The sequence below is a fragment of the Odontesthes bonariensis genome, chromosome 2 (genome assembly GCF_027942865.1).
Source record: "Odontesthes bonariensis isolate fOdoBon6 chromosome 2, fOdoBon6.hap1, whole genome shotgun sequence".
Taxonomy (NCBI): domain Eukaryota; kingdom Metazoa; phylum Chordata; class Actinopteri; order Atheriniformes; family Atherinopsidae; genus Odontesthes; species Odontesthes bonariensis.
The window spans coordinates 1907313-1934913 of NC_134507.1; the positions used below are offsets into that span (position 1 = coordinate 1907313).

The window sequence follows — 27601 nt, forward strand, 5'->3', positions numbered from 1 at the left end:
TGCCCCCCCAGATGAGCTAACTGCCCCCCCACACATGCCATTCTGGTCCCACCTCTGTTTTCCACCTGATTATAGCAGCGTTATTATCTGTATCGGCGGTCTGACCTTCCTGCCAGCGCCACACGGTGATGGTGTGTTCAGGCTCCACTCCGACAGACAGCAGCAGCTTCCCCGTGGCGCTGAAGTTCACGTAGCCGACGCCTTTGGCGTGCGGGCAGCGGAGGATGGACAGCGTCTGTTTACTCATCGCATCCCACACGTGGATGGAGGGCGTGGTGCCTGCGAGAGGATGACCGCACGGGACGTAAATACCGACTTTAACCACGTCAACATGTCACAACAAGCTCGGAAAAGTCCTAGGGGGGATATATGGGGACAAACCGAGCAGTCAGAGGATCGGTGCAGCCGACAAACACCCTGAGAACCAGACCGGCATCGGCACACGGCCCTGAGAGAAGCTTCTTACTTTGTTCACATCAGAATCAGAGCCAAACAGAAATGTTCCAGGAAGCAGCCGTTAGGCATGCCGTCCTCGGACAGTGAGCCACTGATCCAGGAGGCTGTCGGGGTTTCAGGGTGCTCGTTGTGATGGGAGCGGCGGCGTGGTTATTTAGACTTTTTTTACCTGGGAGTTCACCGGCGTCACCTGACGTGTTGTGAGAGCGATGGTGACAAATGTGGCCAGCCAACACACACAAAAACAACAGAAACAGATGAAAGTTCTCACGTCATAAAGGAAGAAACACCACAGAAGTCAAGCGTAGCTTATCCTGTAATTATGTTTCATTTACATTAAATCTACTGAGTGTGTTTTCCAGCCTCAGCGTTTAATGTGTGCCCGTCCTGCTTCCTGTTCGCTGGTCACTGGTTCATCATTTCCCTCATTCACACGGCAAAAAAAACACCTAAAAAAGCTGAGGTGCCAGAAAAATACTGTAAAATACTGTAAACCATAAGAGAAGTTTATACCTTAACTTAACTACATTATTATTTGTTTTATTTTGGATTTTTAATGTTAAAACACACGATTAAACAATTAAATTATGTATAAAATTAATCTGTATCTGCCAGTCATAGAAAACTTTAGTTAGGATTCAGTACATCTGTTTTGGGTTTCGGTTGGCGGGCGTGTGGTCAGTGGCTGCTCACTTTGGTTTCTAATCTAATATCAGAAGGTTATTAACAGGATAATAGTTTAACTTATTAGATTAGATAATGAGAACAATAACGATAGATTTGATTATGTATCATAATCTGCAGCAGCTGTTTAAACTCAGTCTTTCAGGCTGATGATCCTTCTGGACCTCTGAGGTCCTCTCAGGAACCTCGTCTGGTTCTGCCATCCCTAAACAACGCCGTCTCAGTCCAGATTGTTCTCGTTGGTGGTTCCATGGTGGTGGAACCAGCTACTAGATGCTATAAGATGCTATAAGATACTACTAGATGCTATAAGATGCTATAAGATTCTATAAGATACTATAAGATGCTATAAGATACTATAAGATGCTTTAAGATGCTATACGATGCTATGAGATGCTATAAGATGCTATAAGAGGCTATAAGATGCTGAAGATGCTAAAAGATGCTATACGATGCTATAAGATGCTATAAGATACTATAACATACTATAAGATGCTAAGATACTACTAGATACTATAAGATGCTATACGATGCTATAAGATGCTATAAGATGCTATAAGATTCTATAAGATACTATAAGATACTATAAGATGCTATAAGATACTATAAGATGCTTTAAGATGCTATACGATGCTATGAGATGCTATAAGATGCTATAAGAGGCTATAAGAGGCTATAAGAGGCTATAAGATGCTGAAGATGCTAAAAGATGCTATACGATGCTATAAGATGCTATAAGATACTATAACATACTATAAGATGCTAAGATACTACTAGATGCTATAAGATGCTATAAGATGCTATAAGAGGCTATAAGATGCTGAAGATGCTATAAGATGCTATACGATGCTATAAGATGCTATAAGATACTATAAGATGCTAAGATACTACTAGATGCTATAAGATGCTATAAGAGGCTATAAGATGCTGAAGATGCTATAAGATGCTATAAGATACTATAAGATGCTAAGATACTACTAGATGCTATAAGATGCTATAAGATGCTATAAGATGCTATAAGATACTATAAGATGCTAAGATACTACTAGATGCTATAAGATTCTATAAGATACTATAAGATGCTATAAGATGCTATAAGATGTTATACAATGCTATAAGATGCTATACGATGCTATACGATGCTATAAGATACTATAAGATGCTATAAGATGCCATAAGATGCTATAGGATGCTATAAGATACTATAAGATACTACTAGATGCTATAAGATGCTACTAGATGCCATAAGATGCTACTAGATGCCATAAGATGCTACTAGATGACATAAGATGCTACTAGATGCCATAAGATGCTATAAGATGCTATACGATGCTATAAGATGCTATACGATACTATAAGATGCTATAAGATGCTATAAGATGCTATAAGATACTACTAGATGCTATAAGATGCTATAAGATGCTATAAGATGCCATAAGATGCTACTAGATGCCATAAGATGCTACTAGATGCCATAAGATGCTACTAGATGACATAAGATGCTACTAGATGCCATAAGATGCTATAAGATGCTATACGATGCTATAAGATGCTATACGATACTATAAGATGCTATAAGATGCTATAAGATGCTATAAGATACTACTAGATGCTATAAGATGCTATAAGATGCTATAAGATGCCATAAGATGCTATAAGATACTACTAGATGCCATAAGATGCTACTAGATGCCATAAGATGCTATAAGATGCTATAAGATACTACTAGATGCCATAAGATGCTACTAGATGCCATAAGATGCTATAAGATGCTATAAGATACTATAAGATGCTATAAGATGCTATAACATCAGTGACACTGACTTTAGACGTCTGGCCCTCCTCTACTTGGCCTTTCACCAGGACTGTTCTGAAGTTTCAGTGTTGTTTCTTCACTGTGACGAATGACTTAATTTTTCCTGATTCTATTTCGTTAACTTAGCTTATTTAACTTGCACATTGTCGCTGCCTTAATCCCATAATTTCACAGTGAAAACGAAGCCCAAAGAGCTCAGTCTGTTTCTGTTCCGTCAGTAGGAAGAAAGTAAAGCAGGCAGGTTAGACGGGAAGCAAAGGAGAGAAAAGCAGGACCAGTTTAGTAGAGACGAGTTAGTAGAGAAACACGCAGCCATGCACAAACAGCAACACGTCTGTCAGAAGTCAAACCGACACTCAACGTACCGATCTGTCCGCTGGCGATGATGTTTTTGTATTTCGGGTGCTGGTTGGCGGTCAAACACAGGATGTCATCTGTGTGTTCCAGGTAGAAACTCTGAGTTCCTACAGTGCACAGGGACACATGTAATCTGAAAAGGTTGGAGGTTTGAGTCCCTCTGGTGGTTCATAAATCCTCCTTTTTTTTTTACACAGAATCCCGTTTAAATTGCGGATTCATGCCTGTGATGCAGAATCCACACAGTCTGACCTGAGCAACAGTGAAATCACAGGTGCATCATGGGTAGGGATGGGAATAGAGAACCGGTTCTTGTTGAGAACCGGTTCCCAGTGTTTCAATTCCTTGGAATCGTTTGGCGATTTTGCAAACGATTCCCTTATCGATTCCAGTGGGCGCGAATGACGTCACCACGCAACGTTGCGTGGCGAGTCCAGTGAAGCCAGCAGCCAACAGTAAACATGGAGCCCAAGCGGTACAAACGTTTGAAAGTTTGATTACACATCCCTAAAAAAGACGACAACAGGGCAACTTGCAAAGTGAATATTTCACCAAAGGGAGGAAATACTACCAACATGCTAGCCTGGCTGACGCGTCCACATCTCGATGAGATGGTGGTCTGGGAACTAGGTGTGCATTTTCTCGTATTTGAGGCGGGGTTTACGAATGCCTAGGGCCGTTTATTGGGCGCTACGAATGTCTATCAAATGGCGTCTGGTTCTTCCCATGCTGCTTTGCGCGCGATTCATAGCCAATTGTATACTTATACCAGATGACGTATGTAGAGCGACAGAAATTTGACGAGGAAGAAGAAGAACGTTGCTCTTTTTTAAAAGTAAACTTGCGTTCTAAGCTACTTAAAACACTTTCTAAGGCTGCATCGAACGGTAACGTTGTGTCCGCTGCCATGTTGGATTAACACTCTACAAGCTTTGGTGTCGCGCATAGACGTCGTCATCGTCTTGCTGCCCCCCCCCCCCCCCCCCCCCCCCCCCGTTCTGTGATTGGTTCCCTAACTCAGGCAAAAATAAGGGCGGTCGCTTTGCAGTGTGAATGAAATCGCGCGCAAAGCAGCATGGGAATTCCCAGGCTACCAACATGCAATAACTATGAATGAATGATTAACGTTGGTGAATCTGAACCCAGCAACGTTAGCAACGTTAGCATGTCCTTGGCTAACACTGCAGGTAACTAACTAACTAACAAACACTGCCTATCATGTTAGCGCCATTTGCCTCATTGTAAAAGCTGCTGTTTGTAACGGTTAAGGTTAAATGAATGCCTTCTCAGGCATTACATTTAGATGAAATCATGAGACAGAGCCTGACTGGCTCAGAGCCAGAGGCTGGTGGTACTACCCCCAGTTCACCTTTACCTCCAGCTTCTTCTTTCACCAGAGCAGGGAAGAGTTAAATTACCCAGGCCAGGATAGACCAATGTGGACCTCACCGTTGTTGGGTTTGTGAGGTCATGACTCGTGTTACTTCTAAACTAAACAAAGTTGATGCTAATCGACCGGTTTGTTGTCCTTTTTCTCCAAATGAGAACCGATAAAGAACCGAATCGTTAAGCAGAATCGAAAATGGAATTGGAATCGTAAAAATCTTATCAATTCCCATCCCTACTCATGGGTAAACAAACATGTGTTGTCGTGGTTACCGGTGCTCAGACTGTGGACGATGGCGGTGGCGGCGGTGTGGTAGATGATGTCTGTGCCGTCGTTGAGGTAGTGCAGGTTGTTCCGACAGTCGTAGCCACGGAAACCGAACACATGGTCCAGGACCAGGTCCTACAGACGGAGGAGGAAGTGGAAACGTGAGGAATGCGAGGACGAGGACACGGACAGATCACAGGCTGAGAGACACAGACCTCCACCGGCCTCTTCTTCTTCGACACGCTGTTCTTCTGGAGCTTCTCGGGCTGAGGTGCCGCTCGGCTCACCGGAGGCCTGGAGGATCAATCGGGTTTGTTTAACAGTCGATCAATCCACCAACCGAACGGTTAATCAGAGGAAAACAGCCAATCAGACGGACAGACAGACGGGGGACACGTGAGAGACAGACAGAACTTAAATCAGTCAGAAAACAGATGGAACGGCCACCTGAAACACTGAGGACACACCAGCCAATCAGACGGACAGAAAAGACTGTGATGGAAACCTTTTCTACTTTTAATAAAACCACCGAGCGCACCTGCTCATGTGTGACCTGCAAAATAAAAGCAGGAATCTGTGCATCTTCCAGCAGTTTGGAACCAGGAGCCGAACAATCAGCTTCTAAATAATAAAGGAAGGCTGGAGTTTGGTGATTCTTTCTGCTCGGGATCCGCTTTTTTTCACCTCCGATACGATACAGATATCTGAGGTTTAGGACCAGCCGATACAGTAAAACAGCGCAGAATCATGGTAACAAACGGTGAGTTTCATTGTGTGGAAAAGCCTGGGATCATTCTTTTGTGCAAGGACAACATCAGACTGGACTTAAACATGTCTTTCCTATTTAAAAAAAAAACAAATAAACAGATATAAATGTACTGAATTACTTATTTATCTAATAATTGTGCACCACTAAAACAATCTCAACCATAAAGATATGACAAGTGGAACTGGTTCAGTCAAAAAAACAAAAGCTTCTCCAGCTTAACAAACAAAAACAAAAAATCAGAGGTGGTCCCAACTTAAGTTTTTTTCCCCACTGGAGGGGGCAGAAGGCCCTCGGATGAATGCCAATGCTGGACAGGACAAGGGGGGTGATTTAAAAATAAATAAATTTTAAAAAATCGGTTGATATGGATCGATACCCGATCTTGAATTTTCTTCGATATCGGGACCGATATCCGATCCAAATATCGGATCGGTGCATCCCTACTTTCTGCAGCTTTTAATGGTTCAAACAGACTTTTACTGGTTTCTCTTTATCAGAACCAAGTTAGGAAGTTGTAATCAACCCAAAACAGGTGTGCATAAACCACTGGACCAGCAGTTTAACCCACCAACAAGGCTCCTGCTTGTTGTGTCCAACTTAGCAAAGAAGCTGTTTTAAACTGGATCTTTAGGCACTTTGTTCACAGAGACACATCATTTGTTCCCATTTCTTTAGCTGCATCTGTGAAAAACAGCTTCATAGTTTCAACTTTTTTGTACATTTACGTTAAAACTGCTTTCAGTTACCAAAAGAGTCAAATTAATACAAGAAATTCAGTTTTAAAAAAAATCCTAATCCCAAATTAATGAATGTTATCACGTCTAAAAGTTGAAAAGTAGGAAAAAAACAGACAATAATAAGAATTATATTTTATTCAACATCAAGAAAAAGTAAATAAGATTAAATTTAAAGCTTAAAAAAGGAATATAAGATATAATCTAATGACTAATTATGGAATAATGAATATAAATGAAATGATTAAACTGTCACCAGAAATGAATAATCTAGAAGCTCTTTGTGGGTTTTAGACTGGAATTAAGATTTGTTCCCATTTCTTTAGCTGCATGTGAAAAAATCTAGCAAAGACCTGACACAGGAGCTGAGAACTAACTCTGGTTCTGCCTCAGATTCTGGGTTTATGTTCATGTTGGAACATGTTTCAGTGAATCTCTGCAGCTGTTACCATGGAAACATCTGCAGATATTCACTTTAAAGCTGCTCAGAACTGAACTAACTCTGGTTCTGCCTCAGATTCTGGGTTTATGTTCATGTTGGAACATGTTTCAGTGAATCTCTGCAGCTGTTACCATGGAAACATCTGCAGATATTCACCTTAAAGCTGCTCAGAACTGAACTAACTCTGGTTCTGCCTCAGATTCTGGGTTTATGTTCATGTTGGAACATGTTTCAGTGAATCTCTGCAGCTGTTACCATGGAAACATCTGCAGATATTCACTTTAAAGCTGCTCAGAACTGAACTAACTCTGGTTCTGCCTCAGATTCTGGGTTTATGTTCATGTTGGAACATGTTTCAGTGAATCTCTGCAGCTGTTACCATGGAAACATCTACAGATATTCACTTTAAAGCTGCTCAGAACTGAACTAACTCTGGTTCTGCCTCAGATTCTGGGTTTATGTTCATGTTGGAACATGTTTCAGTGAATCTCTGCAGCTGTTACCATGGAAACATCTGCAGATATTCACCTTAAAGCTGCTCAGAACTGAACTAACTCTGGTTCTGCCTCAGATTCTGGGTTTATGTTCATGTTGGAACATGTTTCAGTGAATCTCTGCAGCTGTTACCATGGAAACATCTGCAGATATTCACTTTAAAGCTGCTCAGAACTGAACTAACTCTGGTTCTGACTCAGATTCTGGGTTTATGTTCATGTTGGAACATGTTTCAGTGAATCTCTGCAGCTGTTACCATGGAAACATCTGCAGATATTCACTTTAAAGCTGCTCAGAACTGAACTAACTCTGGTTCTGACTCAGATTCTGGGTTTATGTTCATGTTGGAACATGTTTCAGTGAATCTCTGCAGCTGCTTCCTGTTTTTATATAAAATAAATAAAGAAATGAAGCTGATCAGGACCTGTGAACTACTGTGTTTTATTTTAAGTGCTGTACTTCAGATGGTCTGAAACCTGGAAAATAAAGACTGTGTGACACACATGTGCATGCACATATAACGAAGAGGACAAACAGCAACAAACAGACAGGTGGACAGGTGTTACCTGGATCCCCTGGACAGCAAAGGGACAAAACCAAGGCACAGAGCTTTAGAAAACACACACACACACACACACACACACACACACACCTGAGGGAGTCATGCCTTCTAAAAAGTATGATGTCAATAACTGTGGCTAAAGCTACATGCTAACAAAATGCTCCCATGCTACTCCTGCACGAACTTTCAGGGCTCTCAAGCTAACATGCCAGTGCAGCTAATCGTGCTAACAGGCTAACGTGCACAGGCAATCTGAGGGTTGGTTTTGGAACCCGATAGAACCTGCTGCAGAGAGCCTTTATCTGCATCCTCCCTGTTCACCTGTGCAGGTGTGTTTTCAGCTGATTTACTGCTGACAGCTGACAGCAGATACATGTACGGTACATTAATGTGAATATGAGAACCACACCGATGAGACATTCAGAGACAGATGTGGAAAACAAGGATTTGGTCATTTACAAATTGATATTTCAAATTGATATTTCATAAGTATTCATAGTATTCTGGGCTCAATAAGGGGGAAACATCTGCATCTGTGACTGTTTTCAGGGGAGTTTTAAATAAATAAGAATAAGAAACCTATTCTCACGCATTTCACAGGCCGAGCGAAGCTCAAAGACTTCAAGCTGCTGATTCATTTCCAAAGAGAAAAGATCATTTTGACCCTCACCTCACTTTGCAAACCCAACTTTATATGGAACAGATTATACCTGTAGGTAATCGTTCAGTCTCTCTTATTAGAGCAGAATCTTTGATACATATTTCCGTCTAACTCAGCGGTCTCCAACCCCCCGGGTCCCGGACCGGTACCGGTCTCTGGGTCGTTTGGTCCCGGGCCGCACAGAAAGAATAAATAACTTACATTATTTAGTTTTATTTATTATCCGAGTCTGAACAATGTTTTATTGTGAAAAAATGACTGAATTCTCTCCGTTACATCCGTCTATGACTCACTGTTGACACGTGTCAAGATGCTCGTCTCTGCCACGTGATGCGTTAACGCTAATATTAAACCCACAAGCTAGCAAAATGAGTAAAAAACAGACTTTGAAAAGTTTATTTGCAAAGGGGAAAAGGCCCAGTGAGGAGACAGAAAAGAGCCTCTGACCACTAAGAAAAAGAAAGCTGCATTTAACCAGGAGACCTACTTAAAATATGGATTTAACGTGATGGGTGATTCCCACGCAGCGGCGACCAGCTCTCACCTTAAAGGGACAGTTCGCCTCTTCTGACATGAAGCTGTATGACATCCCATATCAGCAACATCATTTCTGAACATCTTCTTACCCCCTGCTGCGTCCTGTGAGCAGAGTTCCAGCCTCGTTTTGGTGTTGATGAAGGTAGTCCGGCTAGTTGGCTGGGGTTTAAAAAATAAAGCGTTTTGCTTCTCAGAACAATATGCGTTCAAAAGAGTAATACATTTGCATCACAAAATGGTTCTCCAGGAAAAAGTCAGACCTCACAATCTCTTGGACCTATTTTCTCTCCCTGCGTAGCACTGCCTGCTGCCGCCTACCGACAGCCGCACCTGTTACGCTGTTTGCTGCTCGGAAGCAGGGGACTGCTCACTCTGCACAGCACATAAACAAAAGAAAAGGAAAGGAAAGAGAAGGAAAGGAAACAAAAGGAAAGGAAAGGAAAGAAAGAGAAGGAAAGGAAAGGAAACAAAAGGAAAGGAAAGGAAATTAAACAAAAGGAAAGGAAAGGAAAGAGAAGGAAAGGAAAGGAAATGAAAGGAAAGAGAAGGAAACTAAACAAAAGGAAAGGAAAAGAAAGAGAAGGAAAGGAAATTAAATGAAAGGAAATGAAAGGAAAGGAAAGGAAAGGAAACAAAATGAAAGGAAAAGAAAGAGAAGGAAAGGAAATTAAATGAAAGGAAATGAAAGGAAAGGAAAGGAAACAAAAGGAAAGGAAAGGAAAGGAAATTAAACAAAAGGAAAGGAAAGGAAAGAGAAGGAAAGGAAAGGAAAGGAAATGAAAGGAAAGAGAAGGAAACTAAACAAAAGGAAAGGAAAAGAAAGAGAAGGAAAGGAAATTAAATGAAAGGAAATGAAAGGAACGGAAAGGAAAGGAAACAAAATGAAAGGAAAAGAAAGAGAAGGAAAGGAAATTAAATGAAAGGAAATTAAAGGAAAGGAAATGAAAGGAAAGGAAACAAAAGGAAAGGAAAGGAAAGAAAAGGAAAGGAAAGGAAACAAAAGGAAAGGAAAGGAAAGGAAAGGAAAGGAAAGGAAAGGAAAGGAAAGGAAAGGAAAGGAAAGGAAAGGAAAGGAAACAAAATGAAAGGAAAGGAAAGACGCCTGCCGGCAGCCGCGCCTGTTACGGTGTTTGCTGCTCGGTCTGCACAGCAGGCAGTGATACGAAGGGAGAGAAAATAGGGCCAAGAGATTGTGAGGTCTTACTTTTTCCTGGAGAACCATTTTGTGATGCAAATGTATTACTCTGCTGAACGCATATTGTTCTGAGAAGCAAAACGCTTTATTTTTTAAACCCCAGCCAACTAGCCGGACTACCTTCATCAGCACCAAAACGAGGCTGGAACTCTGCTCACAGGACGCAGCAGGGGGTAAGAAGATGTTCAGAAATGATGCTGCTGATATGGGATGTTACACAGCTTCATGTCAGAAGAGACGAACTGTCCCTTTAAAGGCCGGTCCGTGAAAATATTGCCTGACATTAAACTGGTCCGTGGCGCAGAAACGGTTGGGGACCGCTGGTCCTTCCAGCTGGTTCTCCATCCTCTCTAACCCACATCTGAAGCTCTGTTAGAGGCAGTGCTGTGTTCCTGGTCTTCTTCCTGACTAAAGACGTTCTTTCTTACTCTAAAACAAACGCTGGTTGGTTCAAACCTTCCACTTTGTGCTGATTTGTTATCTTCCCCAATGCAGTTGTATTCTGGACACCGAAGGAGTGCATGAAGTGAGGACTGAGAGTTATTTGATTTAGATCATAAGAAAGTTACTGATTTTCTGATTTAACTTCCCATTTTGGGCCTAATAAAGTTTGAAGAGGTGTACATACTTTTTGAAGCTAATCATCTTAACTGATCTATACAAGAAGTATCAGGTCATACTCACTTGACAATGCCCTGCCTCCAGGGGAATGCAAGTTAAAACACAACACAGATATTAAGAGTTTCTGTAAGCAAGGCTAGATACAAGCATCAACACTCAGGAAGTAAGTGCACCACAAAGGGACTCTCATCAGGAACAGGAACTTAAACAGCAGTAAGTCAGAGATGACCAAAAAGGGTTTTGGTTTTAACATTCGTTTTTGAGGAAGACATAAACCAAAAGGCTTCAGTTGCAGTTCGCATCACTCAGTGGTGTCACATGGCTCTGAAAGGATCGGATTATTGGCTAAATTACAATCAGACTAAGTTATTAAGGGTAATTCTCTTTGGATATCTGGCGGTGAATGAATGGGATCAGAGGCACAAAGCGTATGATAGGTGGCGCTGTACCCATTCCAGCTGTTGCTAATAGAGCCACTTCCTGTTGACCTCTTCACCACCAACAACAACAACAAACTCAGGCATTGCAGAAAGATGGAGAACGCAGAGCAAGATGAAGCTACGTCCCTCTACATTTGGTCTGTGATGAGCTGCTTGTTGCACAAACTCGATGCCCAACGGAGCATTCTCCATCGCGTTGTTTGTTTCTTTCTGACGGCGACAACAACAGGAATATCGTCATCATCGTCAACATCGCAGAACGCAAAGTCTGATTCACCACGTGCTTCAGCGTCGACAAGCAGGTTTAGAGTGACTTTCAACCCAGTTATCTCGGGGTCTTAAAGGGTTAGTTCGCCATTTTGCACATTAAGCCCTGTTTTTAGGTAGTCTGGGGTGAATTATAGATGTTCTGATCACAATTTGGACATTTGGTGCTGAACGGAGCATTTAGGTATCCACTGCTGCAGCCCACCCACCTTTGCATTGAGTCAATGACCACTCAAGCAAACAATCATAAAACGGCATTAAACTTTCGTTTGCAGAGACATGAAACTCACCGTCTGGTCTGTGGTGGACAGCGATACGTTGGCTCGAAAATCACCGCGAAATACGCTTCCAGAGAAGTTATATTACCATTATTGTCCATCTTCATTGATTTGTATTGTACACAAACAACTCACTATCGCCACCTAGTGGCTGGATGTCTTGCTGCTGCTATTCAACAGTGTCCGGAAAAATAGGTCCACCAAATGCTAAAACAACTGTTAGAAGGCACATTTCGCTGCGATTTTCGGGTCAATTTCGGGTCAATTTATCGAAATCTATAATTCACCCCAGACTACCTAAAAACAGGGCTTAATGTGCAAAATGGCGAACTAACCCTTTAACCCGATCCGATTCTTAGTCAGATTAAGGTGTCTACATGCACTTAATAACAGTCTGATTGGAATTTAGCCAATAATCCGATCCTTTCAGGGCCATGTGACCCCACTGAGTGAGAAGGCGACACCATGCAGGTACAACTGGACAGTGGTTTAAAAAAACTTATATAAAGTTTATTTTACAATGCAAACAGAGAGATTCTGCAAAACCTCGGTCTGAAGTCTGGTTTCCAAGTGATCGAATGATTATTGACCAATTCAAAGCAAATAAACTGTGTTTTTCTGGTAGGTTCAGTGGTTTTAATTAACCCTTCGGAGTCTGCTGCGTTATGTTATAGAGATAATTAATCAGACCTTCCTTTCTTAAATGTGTGAAAAACAAAATATAAAAGTATGTCATTTTCGATGATTAATGCAGAACTTCTTATGGAAAACATCCACATCTGAGTCTGCTGCAACTTTAGAAAAGCTATGAAAACGTCTTTGTCCTCTACAAAAATAAGTGTATTTGGTTATTTTAAGACCAAAATACTATTGATTAAAGGCTGATTCCTTTTACTTTGTTATGTGTTTTAATATTGAGCTTTGATTTAGCGTCTATTTCTAGAATTTAAACATTTGGATCACATGGAATAATGAATTTGTACCCTTCAGGTGCCCTTTCTTGTTGAGTGTTTCCAACACAAAACCCACCGACACCACGTGAACTATCCGTTACACAAGGATACGCCACATCACACACATCGTGCAGAAGTCAGTGCATGCAGGACATAAACTCAGCACAAACACACTCGTGTTGACAGACGCACACACGAACACACGTTTACTGGCACCTCTGGTAACAGGTTTTCAGCTCAGTTTGGACAGTTTATCACACACTGTGGTTTCCAGGTGTCTGTTTTTTCATGTTTCGCTGAGGAAGAGCTTCTATGAGAGCGATGATTCTCAGGAAACAACATTTGGACGAGTTCTGTTTACACCGGTTTAAAAACCAGTTAACACCTGCTGACTAGGGCTGTAGCGATACACTAATCTCACGATACGATATTCAGCCAACGATTCGATTTGATTCTGATTAAAACTTTCAACTTTGATTAAAACTTTAAACTGATTAAAACTTTGAACTCTGATTAAAACTTTAAACTCTGATTAAAACTCCGATTAAAACATTCAACTCTGATTAAAACTTTGAACTCTGATTAAGACTTTGAACTCTGATTAAAACTTTAAACTCTGATTAAAACTTTAAACTCTGATTAAGACTTTGACTCTGATTAAAACTTTGAACTTTGAACTCTGATTAAAACTTTGAACTCTGATTAAAACTTTAAACTCTGATTTAAACTTCGAACTCTGATTAAAACTTCGAACTCTGATTAAAACTTTAAACTGATTTAAACTTTGATTTAAACTCTGATTTAAACTGATTTAAACTGATTAAAACTTTAAACTGATTAAAACTTTAAACTCTGATTTAAATTCTGATTAAAACTTTAAACTCTTAAGACTTTAAACTCTTAAGACTTTAAACTCTGATTTAAATTCTGATTAAAACTTTAAACTCTGAATAAAACTTTAAACTCTGATTTAAATTCTGATTAAAACTTTAAACTCTTAAGACTTTAAACTCTTAAGACTTTAAACTCTTAAAACTTTAAACTCTGATTAAAACTTTGAACTCTGATTTAAACTGATTAAAACTTTAAACTCTTAAGACTTTGAACTCTGCTTTCAGCCGGCTGATGTGGGCTCGGTGTGTGTTCATACCTCTCCTCAGCAGACAGCTCCTTCAGCTGTTGGTGAGGTTTGGTTCCTCTCATCTCTCTGATGCTGACGGCGTACATCTTGGTGACGTAGTCCACCATCTTCTCACGGGTGACATCGCTGTCGTAGCCTTTAAAACACACACACAGAAATCAGACATTTTCCTCTGACAGCCGTCCTTCAGCCTCCTGCGAGTCGAGGAAGCAACAAATCGACTAAGTTTTCTCACTCAGCTGATGGGGGCGCTAGGGGGGCCTCAGAAAATTGGAGGGAAGATAAGAAAAAAATGCAAAAATGCAAAAATAGAATCTAATTTTTTTAAACATCATTATAAAAAATAGGGATGCTACGGTTTGCGCCTGTTCTCAAGCTACACTGGAAAAAATGCCCCTCCAAAAATAAGTAAAAAACAATCGGCTTGTCAAGATTTCTTGAAATAAGATGTGATATTTGGGACTTTTGAGTTAAAAGTGATCTTGAAATTAGCTTGAAAACCTCTTCAATTGTAAAATGTAAAAAAACATGTTGGTTTAAATATTCCTTTGCTAAACAAATTTAATAATCATTGAATAGTGAATAAAAAAAAGAAAACACGTTGTAAAAGTTGACGTTTCTTTATATATTTTGTAGCATTGTCTGTGGTTTGCAAAGGGGGTCAGAAGCTGATACTGTTTGGGGGGCCTCGGCATGGAAAAGTTTGTGAACCCTGTATTAAACTATCGGGTTTATCCTCTGGATCCCTGGTTAATACCACTCAGACTCACCGTAAACTATATTTATACAGACAGACCCACCTCCGTCCTCCTCGATGTCGTCGTCCGATTCCTCGCTGTCCACCGGTGGTCGATTGTCCCGAAACAAGGACCCCTCCCCCTCTGCGCTGACTCCGCCTCCTCGCTCCCTCTCCCATATCATCAGAGCGGTGTCGGCTCCGCCCACCGTCAGCAGCGTGGCGTCATCCTGAGCCCAGCGCACGTTGGTCACCTGCGCGCTGTGGCCCACGTAACGTTTAAACCGGGCGTACTGACCCTGGAAGCAGGAGATAAACAAGATTTATACTCGGTTTAAAGAACGATATCCACCTGTGGAGCAGTAGAAAGAAAGATGGATAAAAAATAAACAGAAGAAGAGGAGGACAGATAGAAAGAAGATCGTTGACTAAAATCCCTTTTTCCAGATTCTATTTCTAAGGATTCTGGAAACACCTTCAGAGTGTTGATGCTTGATGCTAAACGGCCACCTTGAGCTTATTTTTGCTCCTGAGCGGGATCATTACGTCCTGTAGGAGGTGGTGGAGAACAAAAACAAGGCTATGGCTGTGTTCCAAACCGCATACTTCTCCTACTACTCATACTAACTTTCTGAGTTAGTATGCGAGTTTGAGTAAGCGAGAAGTTCCCGGATGCATACTAGATTCTCCGAAATGTTGGGTATGCATCATGAGGTTACTACTCATACTCAAACTACCCAAGATGCAACGTAACGTGACGTCGCAGATCGTCATTTCCTGTCAAAACGGCAGTTTCAAGCTAGCTACAACGAGGGTAGGTTCACTTCCTGTTTTCAAAGCAAAAGCACCAATTGTATGGTAATGGCTTTCCCTATGATAAAAGGCAACGGGTATTTTATTTTGTGAAAATAACCGGAATAATATTACAGCCCACAGCTGTAGGGGGAGCCAGAGAGCGAAACATTCTGCAGTGTTACTTTAACTGGGGCTCAAACCTTTTTCTACTCCGCTAATAAATGCGAAGGTGTCAGAGTGGAGTGTTTGCGTGTCGTACCCTGACAGGGTAGCCGAACAGTTTGAGGAAGCCGAAGTCGTCTCCAGTGACGAGCAGGGTTCGGTCTCTGGTGAGCGAGGCGGCGTTGATGTCAGTGATGTCGCTGTGTGTCGGCCAGATTCCCTCACAGCTGGAACCCAGAACGCACGTCCAGCTGGACCACTCGATGCGCTCCAGCTGCACAAACACAAAGCAGATGCACCGACACGGTGAGGTGTTATACCCCACGGATTTCCCTGTTCTGCCCCAGGGATTTCCCTGTTCTGCCCCAGGGATTTCGCTGTTCTGCCCCACGGATTTCGCTGTTCTGCCCCAGGGATTTCCCTGTTCTGCCCCACGGATTTCCCTGTTCTGCCCCACGGATTTCCCTGTTCTGCCCCAGGGATTTCCCTGTTCTGCCCCACGGATTTCCCTGTTCTGCCCCAGGGATTTCCCTGTTCTGCCCCAGGGATTTCCCTGTTTTGCCCCAGGGATTTCGCTGTTCTGCCCCAGGGATTTCCCTGTTCTGCCACACGGATTTCCTTATTCTGCCCCACGGATTTCCTTATTCTGCCCCACGGATTTCCCTGTTCTGCCCCAGGGATTTCCCTGTTCTGCCCCTCGGATTTCGCTGTTCTGCCCCACGGATTTCCCTGTTCTGCCCCAGGGATTTCGCTGTTCTACCCCACGGATTTCCTTATTCTGCCCCACGGATTTCCCTGTTCTGCCCCACGGATTTCCCTGTTCTGCCCCACGGATTTCCCTGTTCTGCCCCACGGATTTCCCTGTTCTGCCCCACGGATTTCGCTGTTCTGCCCCACGGATTTCCCTGTTCTGCCCCTCGGATTTCCCTGTTCTGCCCCACGGATTTCCCTGTTCTGCCCCACGGATTTCCCTGTTCTGCCCCACGGATTTCCCTGTTCTGCCCCACGGATTTCGCTGTTCTGCCCCAGGGATTTCCCTGTTCTGCCCCTCGGATTTCCCTGTTCTGCCCCACGGATTTCCCTGTTCTGCCCCACGGATTTCCCTGTTCTGCCCCTCGGATTTCCCTGTTCTGCCCCACGGATTTCCCTGTTCTGCCCCACGGATTTCCCAGTTCTGCCCCAGGGATTTCCCTGTTCTGCCCCTCGGATTTCCCTGTTCTGCCCCACGGATTTCCCTGTTCTGCCCCACGGATTTCCCTGTTCTACCCCAGGGATTTCCCTGTTCTGCCACACGGATTTCCTTATTCTGCCCCACGGATTTCCCTGTTCTGCCCCAGGGATTTCCCTGTTCTGCCCCACGGAGCTAAACCACACACCTCTGAGTTTTTGATAGTTTGTCTTTTTCCTCTTGGTGCTTCGAAGAAAAGTTGCTCCTTTGCTCCCGTGTTCACCTGCAGAAGTTTACCTGTGCAGACGGACAAAAATTAACTTTAAAGTTAACTTTTTCCTACCATTATTACACAGATGATATCCAGCTCTATGTTTCTGTCCAGGGCCCGGGGCATTTAAAGGTGTTTCCTACCATTTTTACACAGATGATATCCAGCTCTATGTTTCTGTCCTGGGCCCGGGGCATTTAAAGGTGCTTCCCACCATTTTTACACAGATGATATCCAGCTCTATGTTTCTGTCCTGGGCCCGGGGCATTTAAAGGTGTTTCCTACCATTATTACACAGATGATATCCAGCTCTATGTTTCTGTCCTGGGCCCGGGGCATTTAAAGGTGTTTCCTACCATTATTACACAGATGATATCCAGCTCTATGTTTCTGTCCTGGGCCCGGGGCATTTAAAGGTGTTTCCTACCATTATTACACAGATGATATCCAGCTCTATGTTTCTGTCCTGGGCCCGGGGCATTTAAAGGTGTTTCCCACCATTATTACACAGATGATATCCAGCTCTATGTTTCTGTCCTGGGCCCGGGGCATTTAAAGGTGTTTCCCACCATTTTTACACAGATGATATCCAGCTCTATGTTTCTGTCCTGGGCCCGGGGCATTTAAGTCCATAAAGACACCTTTATGCAGCTGAAATCAGATAAAACAGAGCTGATTATTTCTGCTCCAAATCTGAGAGAGAGTCTGGATTTCCTGGCTTCTTCGCTCCAACCGACTTTACGTATTCTTGGTGTTTTAATGAGCCAGGACCTGAGCCTTGACCAGCATGTAAACAGCATAGTTCCTTCGTGGTTTGACCAGAATGTACAGGTGTGTTGTATCCCGGCAGAGGTGGAAATGATTGTCTGTGCTTTTATCCCGACCTGATGATTTTAATTCCCCTTTTAAGCTTCTCTGGACTGCTTACAGATGTTATTTAAGGCGAAGCATTTTATGTGACTTGTGTCCAGATTGAGAGCGTTACCTCGGGTGTCCCAGTCGATGTGCGTGATGTAGCTGGACGCTCCTTTACAGATCCCAACTCTCTTGGTGCTCAGCACATTGTAGATGTCCACGAAGCTGTCGTGTGACGCCACCGCCAGGTATTTACCTGAATCTGGTGTCAGAAAGAGGAGAGGGGTGACGGTTCGATGCATAGAAGCTCGCACAGCTCCTCTCCAGCAGACAAACTGAAATGTACTTGATACGGCAGGTAATTTAACTGAAAAGAGGAAACCTTTTTGATATCGATCAATAAGTATAAATTAGTTAAGTAAAATATGATTTATCGGTGGCTGTTTGTGGGGTTCCACAGGGTCTGTATAAAATACTATGAATAGTTTTGTTTGCAGACATTATTAAATCATATTATTAAACCAAAAGTAGCTTTTTCATTTGAGCATTATTCAGTAAATCAGTCAAACTGGCTGTGAGTGCGCTGATAAACTAACATCTGGACAAACAGCTGCCCGCTGGCCAAAGGTAAAGTGACCTGAAGGTTAATGGAGGAATAGATTTCATGCCGACTGTTCAATAATAAAAAGATAAAACCTGCTGAGTTAGGGAAACGTGATTAAATATGTAAATGTTGGTCTCATTTATCACGGAGCCTGAAACTCGGGCAGTTTGTCAACATAAGAGCAGAACTTCTTCCAGCCGATCTGGTTCCTCTGTAACTCAGCAGCCTGCCACTGTCTCTTTAAAATGCTCTACTTATTAATTCTACTTTCCTTTTTGTGTATTAGAATCTTTTATATGATGCCCTTTAACATCGATCCTAACCCTAACTCCGCTGTCATGACCCCGGAGTTTCTACTTACTTCCTGTTTTATTTTGTAGTAGCTCGGTTGTACCTCCGTATCTTTGTTACACCTGTTTCCACTTCCCTCATCACTCCCTCTGCACATACACTCCTGGTCTTCAGTTGGTCATCGTCGGATTATTTCATGTTCATTTCTCCCAACGTTCTCTGTTTTTGGATTATTAAAAGATTCTCAACCATCTGACATCTGCCACCCTGTCTGCTAGGGCTGTAGCGATACACTAATCTCACGATACGATACGATACACGATATTCAGCCAACGATTACTGTCACGCGGTGAGATCAAGGACAGTCACTGTACAGTGTCCCTGTCAAATGAGCTAATGAAATAAAACAAATTAATAAATATGTCAGCCCAAAGGAAACAGAAATGGTCCCAGTCCGGCACCCTGTGGAGCACCATGTGCAGAGGACACATTATTCACAATATGTACAAACTGTGTTCTATCAAATATATATGACTTAAACCAGTTTAAAGCAGAACCCTTGATCCCAAATGTTTAAGTCTTTGCATTAAGATGCTGTGGTCGATGGTGAGATGTGTGGAACCGTCAGGTCGATTCATCCTAAGCTGGAAGAAGCTGTAGGAGACGATAAGTGGGCTTTAAAGAAAGAACTCGTTTAGTAAACTTCTGCTCATATAAGTGTCCTTCGTGTCAAGGTGTAAAACTCTGGGACTTTTAGGTGACTTTTGTGTGTTTTTAGGCTGAATCTGAGGTGTACCCGAGGTGAAGCGGATGTCAGAAATGGCGTCACGGCGATGGTGGAAGCTCAGCAGATCCTCCAGCGTGTCCGCGTTCACCACCAGCACGCCACCGTCGCTCAGACCGACCGCCAACGCTTTCCCATCCGGCGAGAAGGCACAGCAACGACCGCCTGCAACACACCGTCGTTTCTGTCGTCAGTCTCGTGTCACTGTGGAGTCCCTGAGCAGGTAAGAGGCCCCCATCCCTCACACATTTACATTTTTTAATCTTTTTGAAAGTAAACGCACTCGTAAATCCACTTGTTTCAAAGTAAATCATCAGGATGTGTCCAACTGAGGATGAGAGACCAAACACCAACAGAAACTTTACTTCAGCCAGTTTTTAACTTTCTTTTCATGGAGCTGAACTGGATCCAACAACAACTGATTTAAGAATAAGAAGATGTTCAGCAGAGCTGTGGGACGTTCAGGGTTTGTGGTTAGTGAAGAACATGATTAAAAAAGGCGGTTTGGCCCTTTATCTGACCTCGCTTTAACTTGCGGACGGCCACCATGCGGTGATTGGCGGACGTCTCCCAAAGTCGCAGAGTTTTATCGTCACTGACGGTGGCACAGACGGGGAGGAGGGGGTGGGCGGCCAGACCCCAAACCTCGCCCTCCATGTGACCCTGCACACCCACAAAAAGAAAATACACCTTTAACACACGTTTCACATACATCATCGTCTTAAATTCTACGGTTTCGTGTATCGTTAACGAATAAAAACATCATCTGATCCTCAGCAGGTGTTAAAACTCACTAAATCCAACCTCACACCAGGCTTTAGGGCAACTTTGGTTCAGATCGGGTTGGATTCAGCTCACTACTTAATAACTCGGTCTGATTGTAATTTAGCCAATAATCCGATCCGATTTTTAGTCAGATTAAGGTGTCTACATGCACTTAATAACTCAGTCTGATTGTAATTTAGCCAATAATCCGATCTGATCCAATCTTTAGTCAGATTAAGGTGTCTACATGCACTTAACTCATTGGCTGCCAGCCATTTTCAGTACAGAGAGACCCATACTGCCAAGTGTTTTACAGTATTTTGACTGATTTTCCAAGACCCACAGAAAAGTGTGTCTTATGACTATGTACACACCGAAATTACCAAACGAAAGAGTAGACTCTCTTCTTTCATCAGGAAAAAAGTTTTTTTCTACCATTTTCAATCCTTTAGTAATAGACAGTAGAACATAGGTTGGTTTCACCAAAAACAGCTGTTTGACCAAAAAAACGGAGAAAACAAGCATTTTTTTTGTGCAAAGTGGCACTGCTGCCACCTAGCGGGTAATTTTGCCAGTATATTCTCTGTTTAGTGTTTACAAGCCTAAGATTTAGTGACAAACTCCGCTAGATTGTCCCCCAGCCCGCTCCGTTAAAAACGCAATTGACGTCTATAGACGTCTTTGGTAGTCAACGTTTTTTTTTTAAATTGACGTCTATAGACGTCAATGGCACCGAAAGAGTTAATAACTCAGTCTGATTGTAATTTAGCCAATAATCTGATCCTTTCAGGGCCATGTGACCCCACTACACTGACGGAGGGACTCCCACCTGCACCAGCAGGGTCATGGGCCCGGTCTTGTCGATCTCCAGGACTTCTCCGTTTTTTGTCCCAACCAGGATGTGACCGTGACCCAGAGTGATGGCCCTGATGGACGGGTTGTCCTCCAACAGAAGTCCTGCGATCACACAAACACACAAACACACTCATCATTCAGATGTAAAAAGACCACATCATGTCTCCAGATGTTTAATCACACCAGAAACATCTCTTTATGGCCTCTGCTGCAGCTCTCTGGAGCCTCATATTTTATCTAATGATCTTGTGGACTGAGCAGCTCTAACCTTTAAGGTTTTCCATCGTGAGGCCACATGGTGGCAGTGTTTGACATCAGAGATTCTGCAGGAAACCATAAATCCTTCCTTGACAAGTTTTAACAGACTGAGACTGTGTTCGAAACTCTATACTGCATGCTAGATACTGCATACTACATACTACATACTACATACTGCATACTACATACTCATCGATCAGACAGTATGCAGAGCGTTTACCCACAATGCATTTCGCTCCTGCCCGAGCCGAAATCAGCCGGCCTGAAGCTGATTTCTCTTAAGCTCTAAACTCTGTAAACTTTAGCAACATTTGAAACATTTTCAGGCGAGAAAGTAGTCGTTTAGATCCCCAACGTGTTGAAAACCTGACAAAATACCGGCTGTTTACAATTTTGTTCCCACGAATTCTGCGCTACTAAAGCTAGCCGCAGTGAGCTAACGCACTTCCTGTTATTTTCACAAAATAAAATACCCGTTGCCTTTTATCATAGGGAAAGCCATTACCATACAATTGGTGCTTTTGTTTTGAAAACAGGAAGTGAACCTACCCTCGTTGTAGCTAGCTTGAAACTGCTGTTTTGACAGGAAATGACGATCGGCGACGTCACGTTACGTTGCATCTTGGGTAGTTTGAGTATGAGTAGTAACCTCATGATGCATACCCAACATTTCAGAGAATCTAGTATGCATCCGGGAACTTCTTGCTTTCTCAAACTCGCATACTAACTCAGAAAGTTAGTAGGAGTAGTAGGAGTAGTATGCGGTTTGGAACACAGCCTGAGATTATGATGTTCGCCATCATTCAGCATCAAAGAAGCCAAAAAGATGTTTTACAGTGAGCTGATCATCAGGTTGGGTTTAATAATCTCGTCTATACTGACACATGGTGTTAAATATCTATATGTTCTCATATGTTGCTGCACATTAATCTAATATACAGTCAGAGTCTGTGTTTTCAGAGCAAATCAAAGTCAGTTGAAGGTTTTTCTTTCATGGTTTTAGTCTTTTTCTTATTTCTACAGATGTATAAGAGCATAAAAGTGACATTTCTTCCATCCATTGCTTTACCTTTGGAGCCTGGAGACAGCGCAGCTCTCTTGATGGCGTACGTCTTCAGGCAGCGGTCGAACATGTCGTCCCACAGCTCCACCACGCCGTCCTTCCCGCCCGTCACAAAGCCCTGAAAACAGAGCGGTTACTCAGTTATCGATGGAGGTATCAGGGCTGCAGAGAGCCTTCAGTTCCCCCTCCTCTGCCTCATCCTCATCATCCAGGTTTTAAAGATCTCCACATCTGTTTAATCCTTTTCCTCTGAGGACCACCCTGCCGTCGATGTGGTCCATTAGAGATATTTTTTAGCAGTTTTCTGCATCTTTGTGAATCTTTGAGAGTCAGAGAAAGAGTCGGTATCTCAGACACCGATGATATTAATCACTGAGAGGAATTGAATTAAAACTCTTCCTTCTGAGCACTGTTGTGAGCCCAGAAGTTCAGTTTAAAGACACAATAACTCAAATGAAACAGTGTTTTCAGCATGTGGAAGGATAAAAGATATCCTTCTATAAGTGTTTTGATACTGCAACAATAATATATAATGTATCATATATATTGTAAAATATATAATACATCATATATAATATTTAATGTATAATATATAATGTATAGTGTATAATATATGATATATGATATATAATGTATAATGTATAATATATTATATATCATGTATCATATATGATATATGATATATAATATGAAATGTAAGTGAGTCTGATGAAGGGGATGAAGGTGATGAAGGTGAGAAAGGTGATGAAGGTGAGAAAGGTGATGAGGGTGATGAAGGTGAGAAAGGTGATGAAGGTGATGAAGGTGAGAAAGGTGATGAAGGTGAGAAAGGTGATGAAGGTGAGAAAGGTGATGAGGGTGATGAAGGGGATGAAGGTGATGAAGGTGAGAAAGGTGATGAAGGTGATGAAGGTGAGAAAGGTGATGAGGGTGATGAAGGTGATGAAGGTGAGAAAGGTGATGAGGGTGATGAAGGTGAGAAAGGTGATGAGGGTGATGAAGGGGATGAAGGTGATGAAGGTTGGGAGGGTCTTCCTCACCTTGTCCAGGGAGAACATGGCGAACACCGGCCCGTCGTGGGCTTTGACCGTCTTCAGCAGCAGCGGCTCCTTCCAGATGTACACGTCTCCGGTGGCGGTCCCGGAGAACACCAGCGCCTCGCTGCGGCCGTAACACACGGACATGGCGGTCTCCGGGCGGCCGACGCTCCGGAACGCACCACGCCTGAAGGTGAGACCGCCACCTGGACAGAAACACAACTGTTAATGTGGAGGCCGGAGAGCTAAATGAGTCATTCTTCCTATTTCATCCGTCGCACAAGAAAGCTGAAGCAACGAATTCTGGGAAATGGAGTTTATAGAATATGGAATATGTTCCAAATCGAGCCCTAAGATCATCAGGTGCTACTTTATTAAATATTCCTAGGATGAAATATAAAAAGACGGGTGAAGCTGCTTTCTGTTTTTATGCACCAAAAATCTGGAACTCTCTACCAGTCAACAGATATTACAAACTTTAAAAAGCAGCTAAAAACACATTTATACACCCTCGCCTTCTACTAGTTTTATGGATTCTATTATTATTATTATTACTTTTTGTGTATTGCATTTGTTGTTTCTCTATTGTGCTCTATTTTGTTGTTCTTGTGGTTGTTTTACTTTATTTACTTTGTATATTGATCCTATTTGTAAAGCACTTTGAGCTACATTTTATGTATGAAAGGTGCTATATAAATAAATTTATTATTATTATTATATTATTATTATAGAGTGAAGCTGCTCGTTGTGGCTGATTTTAACTCGTTTACAGAGTTGTGCTTCAGCTTCCTATCCAAAGGACAGAAAACCTGTTTCCAGGTAAGAGCGTCTCAGACTTCCTTTATAAATGGGTCCAAGAAGACACTTTATTTTTAAACTTAAAGGCCGTGGCCAGGCGGGGAAAATCGTGTGACGGCGTTTGTGATTTGAAAGCCTTATTCAATTCAAGATACTTTATTAATCCCAGAGGGGGAAATCATCATCATCTTAAGGTTATGAAACTTGGCACACACGTCCACCCTGATGACCTCGTAATGTTGTAGGCAGCGGCGGTTCCTTTATAGGGGCGATTTGTGCGACGCACTACCAAACACGGATTTTTTTTTTTTAATCTAGTTGCTAAGGCGGGACTGATCTACTGTAGGCAAACTGGTTGTATATGTCATTGTCCAATCAGATTAAGGTCACGCCTGGTGTTGCCACGCCCATTTGGGGCGATTTCTGTCGGGGTCGAATTTGCACCAGGAAGCTCCCATTGACATGAATGGTACGTCCGTTTTTTTCAAAAATCCTGCTCCCGATACATTTTCTATGAGGGTTTATGTGCTCGCACAAACGACGTGCTTTCGTCATATGTCTGCTGCACGGGACCATGAACATTCTACGAAGAAGATGGCGAGTGTCGAGTGCAACAACACGGTAGTGTTTCTGACAGAAGTACCCTTTAGTCGTCGTACTAATGCGGAGAAGGAAGTTTGGAAGGATTTTGCAGGATTTTCGGGCTCGCCTTGCGAGGCAAAGATGAAACCCAGGGCTCCACCAACCCTGGTGTTTTTCCAGGTAGTATTTGATGTAGCTAAATAACTTACCCTTTTGTGCTCAGTCATTGACTTGTAATGATTTAAATCTTTTATATAATGTTGACAATGATAGCAGAATGTATAATGACACATTCATTGTTAATAGTGCAGTATTATATTTAAAAAAGAGAGAAATCTCACATAAGTAAGCTGCACTTAACCATGTTTGACAACTGGTTACGCTTTTCTAAGTCATATTTTCCAAAACTTCAATAAACACTTGACTTGGATTTATATGCCGTCATTTTAATTACATTCTTTAGAATGAAAATTGAATGAATCTTATCATTAAAGCTGCCGTCGGCAACTTTTTTTTAGCCATATTAGCTTGAACTGTCATGGGATTCTGGAAGTAGAATATTAAATAGGCTGTTTAGGAAAAATCCCGAATTCTGTAGCTCCCTCTGAAGCCTGTAATCGTGCTTGCAAAAATCGAGCGCTCCCGGCTGTTTTTAACCAATCACGTTAGGTTTATTATTGATCTATTATCTGAGCAGAACAGTAACCAACCACGTCTTCCATGCTGAGCGTGAGTCTGCCCCCAGCTTGTATGCGCGCACACTGGTGTGAACTCACGTGCACAACCTCGTCCACAGAGGGGGAGGGACCTGAAAGTTGTATCAGTTCGAATTTTCCGACTTTAGACTCGTAATTTTGAAAACCTGCCGACGGCAGCTTTAAGAGCTAATGTGTTTACTTATTTCATAGAATCCTGGAACAATATGAGGAAAATAAATAAATAATGGTTAAGATGTAATATTAACTGATTGGCAAATTATTAACTGGCAAATGTTTTGCTTTGAAGGTTTCACAATGTAACTTCCCAAGTTTGACACTTTTAGCTAGTTCAGTGTTGCCATCTGGTGGACAAAAGAGATATTGCCTAAAATTGATATCTGATATCTGAATTTATAGGCACAAACAAGTTAGGGAAATGGTCTTGCTACCTAGACAAATATACCTCAGTCCTATGGACTTTTATGGTACTTATGGACAAAACGGGGGGAAATTGCACTCCCTAAAAAAAATGTCAGGAGCTGCCACTGCTGGAAACTAAAGAGGGAACTGGGAGTGATTGCTGACATGAGTGAAGCTAATGAACTGAACATGGAAAGTGAGGGGAAAACAATGGCAAAACTATAAACAAGAACTCAAAACCAAGACATGAAACCGAAAACATGATGAAACATAAAACTAAAAACATGGCAGAGTCCCGTGGGCATGACAACAACACTGTGCCACTTTTATTTGCTTATTTGTTGACCTGCCTGCAGGTGTTTCAGGTTGAGCTGCAGCTCGTTTTTATATCAGACACTGTTGCACTGAATTACAACGTGAAGAATTTGTTTATTACTTTATTCCTTTTGTTGTTCCAGTTTTTGCTCCGTTTATTAGTGTTAAATGATAAAATAAGTGAATAAAATAAAGAATCAGGGACGTCCTGGATCTGTTTCTTCGCCGTTCTTCATTTTTTTTAATGTCCTGTAGAAGTATCAGATTGGGACATCCCGAGTCGTGGCTCCCCGCTTTGGGCCAAACTCCATCAGAGAATCATCAGCAAGTTCAGCAAATGTTTCTCAGAGTCAGACTGTAAAGAACTTTGGTCTTTCAGCGTCTGCAGAGCAGAATATTGTGCAAAGATTCAGGGAGAAACCTGAGCCGAGGACGGATCGAGTTCCACCTGCGTGTTTTTACCTGCATGTTGCCAGAACTTGATGTGTTTGATTCCCACGGTGACCAGTTTGTCCATCAGCATGGGATTACACTTCACCACAAAGATCTTCTCCTTGTGGCCCCTGAAGTACAAAAGATACAACAAATTCAGTGATGGCAGTAAAGCTTTGAAACTTTTATGGGAAAAGGACATTGGAATTCTGTTAAGAGATGATGAATGGTCAAAAATTATATCTGAAAATGGAAAATTTATAAGAGAATGTCGAGGTAAATTCACACAGTATGAAATACTTCAAAGGTTCTACTGGACACCAACAAAGTTGCATAGACTCGGCCTCATGAATAATTCGCAATGCTGGAAATGCTGTAATGAGGCTGCAACTCTTATACACAGTCTGTGGGACTGTATAGTAATTAAACCCTTCTGGTTAGTGGTCATGCAGACTCTTAGTGATTGGCTGGGAGAACCCTTACCTCTCTGCCCTAGACTATGTTTATTTAGGGATAGGGCACAGATACCTAACATTTCAGGTGGGAAATTCTCAGTTATCATGGTGGGGGTATCCGTGGCAGCTAGAGTTATTTTAACCCACTGGAAAACACAAAGTGCTCCAGAAATTAAGGAATGGGCTAATAAAATG

General features: G+C 42.3%; 1 protein-coding gene across 4 annotated transcripts in view; it reads right to left on the reverse strand.

The window, feature by feature from the left end:
* The window catches only part of LOC142388645 (echinoderm microtubule-associated protein-like 6), a 107145-nt gene that overhangs the window by 14688 nt on the left and 64856 nt on the right, over window positions 1–27601 (reverse strand). Inside the window, exons 19-35 of one of the 4 annotated variants that reach the window (XM_075474152.1) lie at window positions 26982–27082; window positions 23710–23912; window positions 22676–22787; window positions 21323–21450; window positions 20250–20391; window positions 19741–19893; window positions 18180–18311; window positions 17132–17220; window positions 15853–16029; window positions 14863–15097; window positions 14072–14198; window positions 11047–11061; window positions 5183–5261; window positions 4973–5102; window positions 3322–3420; window positions 626–646; window positions 106–279 (exon numbers count right to left, since the gene is read on the reverse strand). In XM_075474152.1, the coding sequence (XP_075330267.1) occupies window positions 106–279; window positions 626–646; window positions 3322–3420; window positions 4973–5102; window positions 5183–5261; window positions 11047–11061; window positions 14072–14198; window positions 14863–15097; window positions 15853–16029; window positions 17132–17220; window positions 18180–18311; window positions 19741–19893; window positions 20250–20391; window positions 21323–21450; window positions 22676–22787; window positions 23710–23912; window positions 26982–27082 (2117 nt within the window). The remainder of the gene's footprint in view (window positions 1–105; window positions 280–625; window positions 647–3321; window positions 3421–4972; window positions 5103–5182; window positions 5262–11046; window positions 11062–14071; window positions 14199–14862; window positions 15098–15852; window positions 16030–17131; window positions 17221–18179; window positions 18312–19740; window positions 19894–20249; window positions 20392–21322; window positions 21451–22675; window positions 22788–23709; window positions 23913–26981; window positions 27083–27601) is intronic. The other 3 variants (XM_075474161.1, XM_075474169.1, XM_075474178.1) reach the window with 3 other exon arrangements.